Source organism: Hyalella azteca, unplaced genomic scaffold (genome assembly GCF_000764305.2).
Source record: "Hyalella azteca isolate HAZT.00-mixed unplaced genomic scaffold, Hazt_2.0.2 contig6113, whole genome shotgun sequence".
Classification (NCBI taxonomy): Eukaryota; Metazoa; Arthropoda; class Malacostraca; order Amphipoda; family Hyalellidae; genus Hyalella; species Hyalella azteca.
The window spans coordinates 1,451-12,760 of NW_025936281.1; the positions used below are offsets into that span (position 1 = coordinate 1,451).

The 11,310-nt window shown below is 38.2% G+C and overlaps 1 protein-coding gene across 2 annotated transcripts; it reads left to right on the forward strand.

Annotated features, from left to right (window-relative positions):
- Positions 1-4,149: 4,149 nt before the first annotated feature.
- LOC108667348 lies at positions 4,150-9,922 on the forward strand. 2 transcript variants are annotated; one of them, XM_018154365.2, is made up of 6 exons: positions 4,150-4,718; positions 4,918-5,168; positions 5,954-6,112; positions 6,643-7,157; positions 7,441-7,611; positions 7,740-9,922. In XM_018154365.2, exons 1-6 carry the CDS (start codon positions 4,592-4,594, stop codon positions 8,587-8,589), a joined length of 2,073 nt encoding a protein of 690 aa, XP_018009854.2. In that variant the 5' UTR covers positions 4,150-4,591; the 3' UTR covers positions 8,590-9,922. The 2 variants fall into 2 exon arrangements, with proteins under 2 accessions (XP_018009854.2, XP_047736690.1); XM_047880734.1 differs by having other exon boundaries at positions 4,951-5,168.
- Positions 9,923-11,310: the final 1,388 nt, after the last annotated feature.

Consider the following 11,310-nt stretch of genomic DNA (forward strand, 5'->3'; position numbering starts at 1 on the left):
CCTACTTGCACCAGAAAGCTAATTGCGCATGGTAGTCAGTTGCACCTGGCAGCTGTTTGTGCCAGGTAGTATTGAATTTTGTAACCATTGAAAATTTATAAAAACAATTAAATTTGTAGTGAAAACCCAAGTGGGTTTACTGCAGCCAGTAACAACAGTAAAAACTGAAGATCATATGTACTGTCAAACGGAGTAAAAAGGGACGGGTGGGGTAAATCGGGATGCGCATCCCACATTTCGTAGAAATGTTGTAGCAGCTAAACTAATCAGAATATTGCAAAACTAAAAATAGTGGCGTAAATTTCAACATTTTTATTATCTATTATGTATAAAGCTAGTCAAGAAATCAAACATTTACTATCTCTAAAAATCGCTGAAAAAAGTGTGAAAAGTGCAATTTTGGAAAAGTACCTCTGCTAAGGTTGGCATAAAAAAAAATATTCCCCATATTAAAAAATTTTACTTACATAAAAGTTGCACCCAGGTGTTGGCTTGAAAACGTAATTGATGGAATTTGCCTATCTCATTCCAAAAAAATGGCAGCCATTTCCACGTGACGGGGTAAAAAGGGACACCCCCCACGGGGTAATTAGGGACACCCTTAAAAATGTATTTAAAGTAGAACATCAGTTAGCAAAGGCTCCAGTTAAGAAAAAATTGATTAAAAACAAAGAATATTTATTACATTTACCTCACTCAGCAAAAAAAAAATTTATTTATCAAAAAATTGGTGCATCATGGGTCATCACAAAATTGTGCACAGAATGTCATATATAGAATTGTGCACCAGGCATCATAGAATGGAAAGTAATTGACCTAAACTATGATTTATTTCTCAAAAACATATGACGGTTGTCACTAAAACATTCCTTTCTGTTTCAGGTATGTTTTTCACAATCTTTTTTTTAGTAAATTCACTTAACCCAATTAAAATGGTGTGAAATTTCAAGCCGTCCTGTAAGCTTACAGATACAGAAAAAAATGCCATAAGGCTGCTGATATGAAGCTTGCAGTGGACAAGGTAGTTGAAATGCTCAATGGCCTGTTCATGGATATGGTAATATCACGTCAATAATACTGTAATTAATGTATATGTTAATATCATATCAATAAATGAAAAACAAGTAAAAATCACAGAAAATGTCATTTATTCTACCTCTGCATCATCTACAATGAAAGAGGAGGATTTCAGAATACTGTTATTAATGGATGAGTACACTCTGCATGCTTCAAATGTTTTAAAATTAAATTTTATTGCAAGTGTCCCGGATTACCCCATTTCCAGGGGTAATTCGGGACACTTTTGTGTCTGGCGCCTCACGTACAGCATATGTAATTTTTTTGGAGATGCCATTCAATAACCCTCGCAAAGAGCTATAAAATGAGCCCAAACTCGTTTCTAAAATGTTTCATGGTAAGAAGTTATTAACAAAAAATGCTCAAAACTGTCCCTTTTTATCCCGTTTGACGGTAGTAGCTGGGTGCGCTGCGTAATAAATGGTGGACTTCAGGGAAAATACAGATGTGTATATAGGCTTTATATAAATAATAGCAATAACAAAAGGAATTAGTCAGTGTTCCTGGTTTGAACGTCTCTCCTTCTAATTCTCACCATAACAACAGCTGCAATAGGAGCAATAGCTGTGGTGGTGCAGTGGTGAGAGACTCTGTCTCTCACACTCAGCTCTCGTGTTTGAGTCCCATGAAGAACAAGTTCTTCTAGGAAGCACGGCTCATGGTCAACTCAGCCATTCATCCAACTCTGGTTGATAAACGAGTACCGGGCTTGTGCAGGGTGTTGTGTAATGCAATCAAATGGTTCTGGCAGGTCAGCAAGCCAGTGATGGTTGTAGAACTACCAGTGGCATTAGTGCCCAGAAAAACTGACCTATAACCCTGCTTCCCTAGTTGCTACTATCAGGAAGGGAAATTACTACAACAACAACATAGGACCTAATAATTGAGGAGCAGATTCTAACAAGTATACTACTGAAGAAATCAGCAGAGCTGAAGAACAAGTAGGTAGCAAGTTAAGATAGTTGGGTGGATTCTTATCTGAATGCGACAGATAAATAATTCAAGACCTATTAATAGATAATTTGAGATATAATGAAATATTTATCAGCAAATCAATTCAGAACAAAAAAGAAAATAACTGACCTATTTTTTTTGTTTTTGAGGAATCCTAGATAAGATTTCTCATTGAGATAAGTAAGAAAAGAGTGAAAACAGTATGTGGAGTGACTGCCTGGTGGCTGGTTGTGCCTGGTGCCTGGTTGTGCCTGGTGGCTGGTTGTGCCTGGTGGCTGGTTGTGCCTGGTGACTGGTTATGCCTGGTGGCTGGTTGTGCCTGGTGACTGGTTGTGCCTGGTGGCTGGTTGTGCCTGGTGAGTTGCACTTGGCTGCAGGATGCATCTGGGAATTAGTTGCACATTGTCACTGGTTGCATCTGGTACCTGGTTGTACCTGGACACAGGTTGCATCTGCTGGTTGACCTGGTTGAAAGTTGCACCTGGTTAAAAGTTGCATCTGGTAGCTGGTTGCACCTGGTTGCTAGTTGCATCTAGTAGCTGATTGCAACATCCCCAAATATCTAGGAATTGATTTTTATGCAAGTCCAGATATTACTTGACTAATTCTCAAAATGTAATAATTAAAAGAGTGAGAAATAAAGATTAATAAATTTTATGCATCATGGTACAAATTGCTAAAACTACAACATCCTCAAAACATCAGGTGGTTTATAGATAAAAATGGAATTCTGCCTTATTGCCAGTATTATTCACATCATACTTGCATTTTCATACGTATATGTATAAAATGTATAAAATTGAGATGTATAAAATTGAGACAGCTTTATTTACTTTTATTTTTAATTGAATGGTATTAACAATTGCATGTATTTATTTGCGTGCTCTATTTTTATATAACTTTTCTCTATTTTATATTCATTTTTCTTTGGCTGACTTGCATGTGTTATTTGTGTTACGTAGTACATTTTCCAGGCTTCACTATATCTATTCTCTTTTGTGCTAGATAATTCCATGCTTGTGTCATTTTTATACCTACTAAAATTACAATACCAGTAGTCTAAAACACTTTGCCCATTAACAAATATTGTAGTCAATTTGAAAAGTAATGTTCTTGATTCATTAAATTAGTGAAACAATCTAACAAGCTGAAGGAGAGAGGCATGCTGCTAATCCCTAACTCAAGTTTTGATGAGCCCAAAATGACTTCATTTTATCCAGGACATTTTCTAGCATTTTAGTCAAGTGCATCATTTCAATGTATACTATAATGCAATTTTAATCAATGTTTGTTCTCATTTATAAAAGAATGTTTCTAGTCAAGTCATTATCGAATTCGAATATGGAAATATGGGTGTTGTGTATCACTAATCTGTAAATAAAAGTTACAACATTCTTTACTTCAATTTGATTAAAGTTATCTATTGGAAAAATAGTGTGTCTTTGATGGAGGGTTCTGATTAAAATTCTTGACAAAGGTTGCATCAAGAAGAAAATCACTTTGGAAACAAATTGAATTGAAATGTGTGTTGTTAACCCTCTTTATGGGCAAGTTATCATTTATGGTCACTTAAAATCTTCCAAAAAAAGCCCTACTTGTCCCTGGCTTATGTTTGAGGCCCTGACTTATGTTATCATGCCTCCAACAATCTGCAATCTGCCCATCCATCCATACATGGCCTCACCTTCTGCCAGCATTTAAATCAAAGTTTTGACTTGGGACAGTGAAATAGATGCTCTTTACTCATTTTTTAAAAAGTTGGAAGAAGTAATATTAATGTAGATAATTAAAAGGAGCTGGATAAAATCAAGTCAAATTGCAACTTGATAGTTTCCCTTTGCATTTGATAAAATAGAATGAAAAAAATTTCACATTATTTAGAGTATTTACCGCTTTTTATGGAATTTTCATCTGCTGTTTTCTCCAATATCATGCAAAATTTTGAAAAATTCATACAAATAAAATTATCTTATAATTGCCCATTCATCATTATAGTGACTCATGAAATTCAAATTCTTTCATTTTTCTATGCTTGCATTCAAAAAGGTTAAAATCACATTTTTTACAGGATTGCTTCATATGTTCATATTAAATTAACATCTTTAAGGGTAAAAAATCTTCATTCCAAGTAATTGTATGATTTAATCTCAAGAAACTGTAATATTTTGGATAAGTTTTTGTCTGGTGAGAGGTGCTCCAGCTAATAAAATCTTAAATTTTTGTCTTCTTATCTGTCATTTAGTTTCAACTAATGCTGATCTAGGTCTAAAATAGATGATTTTCAGCAAGTTAAATTTAACATGGGTGGGTACACATGGTAAATAGACTGCATGCTCTGTATGATGGTACAAAGGGATGGATTTCCAATGAGAACAGATTACATTTACGTATATATGTGAAATAATGAATTGTGACCTATACCCACATAACGCTTGTACATTGTTGTCATTGCCTAATAAATTTTATGCAGTTAATTGTTTTGGCTTTGATGCTATTTTCTAATTTTTGATAATCAATAAGTCTCAGTTCAACTTGGATCAGCACAAATTTAATAATTATCATGAAGATTAAGATGAAGGAGTGCCGTGTTGTGATGCACAAGCTTTCTGATGCTGCTGTCAAGAGGGGCTGGCATGCTGAGCTGAACCTCATCCAAACACCTGAGGTGTGCCGAGTCGAGTCTGATGGTAAGCTGAATAGGTAGGAATGCACCAAGTACCTGCACAAGCTATGTATACTAGTAGTATATTATGTCAAATTCAAGTTGCTTATATATAGTATTGCCTGCAGCACTTGACTCCGGTGGTATATTGTTTGTCATCTGTAATGGAGTTATTTTCCATTGTTGAGCATAATCATGATCTTTATTTATATTGATCTCTCCAGCTGTCAAGGCCAGTGGCTCATTTATACTCCCAGAGAAAGTGGGAGGTAACATCAAGGCAGAGCATGAATATGAAGAAAAGGATATAACCGTAAAGAAGGAGCCTAAATATGCGGGAGACGAGATAACTGTGAAGGAGGAACCTGCGCATGAGCCTGAATATGAAGAAATGGATATATCTGTGAAGGAGGAGCTAGAATATGAGGGAGAAGACGTAACTGTGAAGGAGGAACCAATTGGCATCGATATTGAGGTAAAATTATCACTTTCATCATTTTGTTGGCTATCATAACATCTGCTATCGATTAAGTCTCCAGTAAATTATTTTCAGCTTTAGCAAAGATGCATTTATTTTGTTGATTTCTATTCCTAAATTTGTTTTCTGTTATCTTGTAAGCTTCATTAAATGTTGAGAATTAGTTCGTACATGGAATTAGTAAATATAATTATAAATCAATAAGAATAATTTTGCATCATGTTACAAGAATCGCATTGTTTTTTGCATCCACTTTACCTATTCAATTAATAAAATGAAGTTTCAGTTTAATTATTGTTTCTTGTTTAAATTTAGTCAATAATGTTTCTGTTCTTAATGGATTCTGCTGGCCTGCCAGCTAATAGTTACTGTGTCATAAACATGATTCATGTAATGGATCATGATTAGCCATGCATTTCAATATGGATTTATGATTTTTTCTGCGAGTGGACTAGTAGTGAATTTCTGCCACCGTGATTGTCTGCCAGTCCTAGCATGGCTCTGCTTCATGAGCAGTTTTTGGTTTATTAGATTTCCCTTCAATTGATGTTCCATAGTTGGAACCCATGTAGGGTTTAACTGGAGTTGAAAATAACAGACTGGTAGACATGTCATCTGTATCTTATTTCATGATTTAAAGCAATCTAAACTTAACAACTTAACAAATTTTTCAAAAATCCCCATTAGCTTCATTATAACTTCCTTCCTACATTATCAGTCTGCAGCAATTCCTTGATTTCCTCCCTTGCATATGTAAGTAATATTCCTGATTGTCGTGGAAGGCTTGTTCATGTAAGCCTCCCAGTCATGGATTTGGAGGCCAGCACGCGCCGTGTCCATCGTCCCGCGAGGCTAGCAAGATGGAAGCGCAAGTCGAGGCTTCTGATGCACAAGCAGCCCGCCAACTCCTCTCGCTCGCCCCTGCCGTGCCTGATATACTGGTAGGTAGTTTGTCTTGATAGCAGAATAGACTTCAATGTTTTCAGATCAATATTTTTGGTAAATTCCAAATAATTTTTGGGATTTCATGTCTCCAGCATCATTCATAAATTTATTATTGTGCTTGATCGTGGTATACTAGACATTAAATGCTAAAAAGATTGCAGACATTTTTCTAAGGAACAGCATTAAATGTGAAAATATTCAATTTAGTATCCCTTTTGAAATTGCATGCACATTCCTATTTTTTTCCTATGGTAAGGACTCAAAACATTTCCTAGTCTGAACATTAAGTTGTCCAGTTGAAATGAACATTACCACCTGAGTCTATGCCTAAATTCTTCAAAAATAATTTGTTTGAAGCATTCGTTGGCGCTTGAAGAGATAACTATTATGCCTGAGCAATGAATACGTACATTATGTTCTGTCGTGTGCCCTATGCTAAGGAATACGTACATTTTGTTCTGTCGCGTGCCCTGTGCCAATGTTTGAGTATTATTTTGGAATCAAATTCTTTAATTTTGCCCAACAGACTAAACTTGCTTTTGCTCGATCTTCCGTCATGAAGAACACGAACCGTCCACAGTCGTCAGACATTGAAGATGATGAGCAGCAGCAGCGGCAGCAGCAGCAGCAGCCGGACGATGACGGAAAGCCATTCAGTCAAACTGCTTCTGCTGTGGCTAGCCGCCGCAAACGATTAATAAGAAAGAAAATATATGAGAAATCAACTCCAAATGATCGGCCTCACAAGAAGAGAAAGATTGATGAAAATCAACTTGAAGACCCTGAAATGACCAAAGAAGAGAAGGGAATCATTATAGGAGGTGTGGACATCTTTAAAAACATAAGTTATCGTGAGCAGAAGTACGGCGTACTTGATGATGGGCCCCCCCGAGGTGAAAAACCCTTCCTCTCACACACCATTGAAGATGACCTTGTATATCTACTAAGAGACCCTTCTGGACTTCTTTACAAGATAGAACTATATATGGTGAAAGCACAAGCGCGGAAGATAATCATAGATGCCTTCACCGCACGTGATAGGTGAGTGATAGATATCTTTATTATGTAATAAAAATACAAATGCTGTTATGTAACGACTTCTTTTTAGATACATTTCTGTGTTTCCTCAGCATTTCGAAATTTGTTAGGATGTATGTATTTAAATTCATACATCCCATTAAGGTTGAAAGGGGGGTACTTGAAGTGGTACCGGTACGGAACTGATCCAACCGGCGAATTGGAACTGGGACATGATCGACATTTCTGTGTTTTCCATGTCATAAGTTTATGCACACTGACACGTTTCTCTTTTCATTTCTTGCAGCAAGCAGAAGAGAACGAAGTCTGGAACTTCGTCCAAAGAGCCTTCACAAGAGCCGGATCAAGAGCAGTCCAAAGAGCAGTCCAAAGAGCCGTCCCAAGAGCCGTCCCAAGACTCATCCCTCCCTGGCAAGGAGGATGGTGATGAAGAGATGAGCGAGGACGCGAACCCCATGTAAGTATCTGCTCTCTCTCTCTTTCTGCATTGACTGGCTCTCAGACATGAAATGAATCTGCAATCATTCTTTATTATTTAGCATACTCTACACTGTCTAATCAAGTTTTTTTCCTTTTTTTCCACAGTGGATGTGCCAAACCCTATTCAAGGACACGGGGCAAGAAGAAGAAAGACGGCTGCAGTTGGGCGTGCATGATTCCCGTCTGTGAGGGCATGTGTCTTAAAAAACACATGATGAGGCACTATAAGAAGGCCCATGGCTTCTCAGAAGAAGCCTCCTTCGGCATGAATAGGCTGCACCGACGAGTAGACAACATCCACAAGATGAAAGAAACAGCTCCCACACTAAATGTGCGCCAAATCGCCAGGAGAGTGGAGGCAATTACGTCTGAACTTATCAACATCTCTGCCATCTTGCCGGCAATTTCCTCAGCTGACATGCTAACCCTATCTCTGCCCATAAATGTACTCATGGTACTTTTAGACGGTATGGGTAAGGGTAAAGCAGTTGCAGATCAGTTCTCACATCTTAGAGGCGTGGAAAAACCTAGCTCAGGGGCGGCGGCGAACAGCAGCAGCATTATCATACCTAAAGAAAATGAAGAGGAAGCTCGATCTGGAAGTGTGTGCCTCGATGTGGGATTGTGGAGAGGACACAAAGTGCCTTACAAAATACCAGAAGGAAGGAACTATGGATACCTTCAAAAGGGAGAGTTTCCATGGTTGCGATATGTGGTCCCGTGCCCATATTGCTTGGCTGGCTGTTCCAATGCGACACTTGGTCTTCACATAAAGAGGAGACATGAAGAGTACTCAAGTCCGGCGGAGATGTCCAAAGCACTCCAGTCAGTACTCCCTGTCAAAAGACTGGTAAAACTTATTGGTGTTCCTGGTGAGGGAGAAGCCATTAGGAAGTACGTTCCACATGACATTATGGAATCCATCAAGCAAGCATTTCGAGAAAACAGTCTTTAGAGTCGGAAACATCTTACAGGAAACATCTTACAGTTGAAGACATCTTACATCTTACAGAGACCTGGTGGGAGGCCACCTGCAGAAAGCAACATTAAAGAAGTATATGGGTTCGGTTATGAAGTTTGCAAATTACGTCAACAATCTGCCTCTTGACCTCGAAATTCTGGGTAACTTCTCATTGCCCTCCCTCAAAGGGATATATGATAGACATTGCTTAACCATAAGCGGAAAAACTGGTGCATGAATTAATGTTCGGCCGACGACTACAACCAGAAGCGGAAAAACTGGTGCAGGCCACTTGCTCCAGTCAAGGAGACTCCAGTCCATCAACAAGCGTCAAGGAAACTCCTCGTCACCCTCGTCACTCGACATATCGGTTGCTAACCATTCATATGAGTCCTCATTATCATCGGTCATGGAAGTGACAGATGCTGTATCATCAGAACCTGTCCTGGAGAATCGTCAAGAAGAATCATCCTCTTCACTTGATACATTTTTTGATAAACCTTCCGAGAAGTCGGCATCGTCCATTGACGTTACTGTTGACGAGGGTCGTATGGCTGCTGAAGTGCAGGACAATAACAGTTCCGAAGCTGCCCGGGGTCCTGATTCACCATCAGTGTTGTCAGCGCTGCCTTGCCCAGCTTGGCAGATATCTGAAGCCCGCAATATGTTGAATAAGTGGATTGATAGCGTAAATAAAGAATTATGCAGCTTTAACGAACATGATAAATACTACCACTTTAATACCAATATCGTTGCCCTCCTTTTCCCATTCATTGTAAATATGTTTCGTGGAGATTTGGAAAAGAGTGCTAATGTTAAAACTATATTGTTAAGAATCGGGGTCCTGGTTCACCATCATGGATGTCAGCGCCGCTGCCTTGCCCAGCTTGGCAGATATCTGAAGCCCACAATATGTTGTATAAGTGGATTGATAGCGTAAATAAAGAATTATGCAGCCATAGCGAGCTCCGAAACGGACATGATGATACCAATATCGTTGCCCTCTTTTTGCCATTCATTGTAAATATGTGTAGTGGAGATTTGGAAAAGTGTTAATGTTGTAAACTATATTATTAAGACGCAAGAGTTTACTTTTGAGAAGCACGACTGACCAGTTCGGTCTAGTTCCCACCTAAGTTCGGCTCGGGGGGGGGGCACAAATAGCAATTTTAAATTAAAAACTTTTGCCCAGTTTGATCCACGGTACCAATTCGGTACGGTTAGGTTTGACCAGTTGGTCTCAGTCCCACTTCAGTTCAGTCCTCTTGTAATTTGTGGAATCATTTGTGCAACAGAATTGTTTTGTTTTGAATAAAACTGGTTTGAGTTTGCAACTTTCTTGTATTATTTACCTGTTATCTAGGAATATCACGTCTGCTGAAGGAAGGAAAGGCTTATCTGAGAGTGTTGTGCTATCTCACAATTCTTTTCTAATCTCTAATCTGTTTGCCAATTTCTATCCCCTGTAAAAGTTCTGTTCGGCTCGGTTTGTCCGGTTCGATCCCGGTAGCAATTCGGTTCAGATCGACTTGCGCAGTTCGATCCCCAGTACCACTTCGGTTCTGTTCTGTTTGACCAGTTAGGTCTCTAGCACCAGTTTGGTTCTGCTCGGACTGACCAGTTCGGTCTAGTTCCCACCTAAGTTTGGCTCGGTTTGCCCGTTTTTATCTTAGTCCCACTTAAGTTCATCTCGAGCGGGGGAATTCAAGAAATTCTAACGATAGTTAATTTCCTAAAAAATACCCCCCAAACTTTCTACAATTATGATTTTAAAATGATCGATATTTATAGTTTAACAACATTTTACATTTTTAGCTTGATTGAAATATGCCTAATGGTGTTAGAGCAGAGTTTTATCTAAAATGCACACGCCGATCCCATATTCTAAAGATAAATTGGCCAACAACTCTGAAAAAACAACGCAATGAAGCATTAATGAAGTCTACTGATTAGGCTACCAAATTTTTAACTTGTCTGGCGGTGTCAGAATTGAATAACAGTAATAGTGCATTTTGGGAAAAAAACTGACCCATAACCCAACTCCAATTTTTAGTGTAAAATGATTTCCAAGTCTAGTTTAACAACATATTACGTTGGCAGATCAATCCGACAATTTTTCCCAAAGATACAAGTCATTTTCCCAGAAAATAGAAAATCGGGAAAAAATCACCACAGCACGCTCGTTTTGGTATCAAAATGATTATTTTGACGATTAGAAGAGCATATTAAAATTGCATAATCATTGGTTGACTATTTGCGGAGTAACGAGCTATTTCGTGCTTATTTATTGGTTATCAATATTTGTTCGTATAAGGCATGGAAATGCATGTGAGAAGGTCCCAAAACACGTGGATTTATTCATTTATTCATTGTGCATGAAATTCTGTTCATTTGTGTAAGTATTATTTCGATGTCAGAAATTTCATCAACAAAAAATGAGATGAAGTTATATATGACTTACTAGATCCTTAGGTTTTGGAAAATTACCAGTTAGGTAGACCAGTTAGGTCTCCAGCACCAGATCGGTTCGACTCGGACCGACCAGTTCGGTCTGGTTCCCACTTAAGTTCGTCTCGAGCGGGGGATTCATGAAATTCTAACGATAGTTAATTTCCTAAAAAAAATACCCCCCAAACTTTCTACAATTACGATTTTAAAATGGTCGATATTAACAGTTTAACAACATATTACATTTTTAGCTTGATTGAAATATGC

Excerpts from the sequence above, each read along its gene's own strand:
- LOC108667348 (XM_018154365.2), top strand. The coding sequence starts at position 4,592 with ATGAAGATTAAGATGAAGGAGTGCCGTGTTGTGATGCACAAGCTTTCT. Across the intron at positions 4,719-4,917 it reads GTGCCGAGTCGAGTCTGATG|CTGTCAAGGCCAGTGGCTCA; the intron begins GTAAGCTGAATA and ends TGATCTCTCCAG. Across the intron at positions 7,612-7,739 it reads AGCGAGGACGCGAACCCCAT|TGGATGTGCCAAACCCTATT; the intron begins GTAAGTATCTGC and ends TTTTTTCCACAG.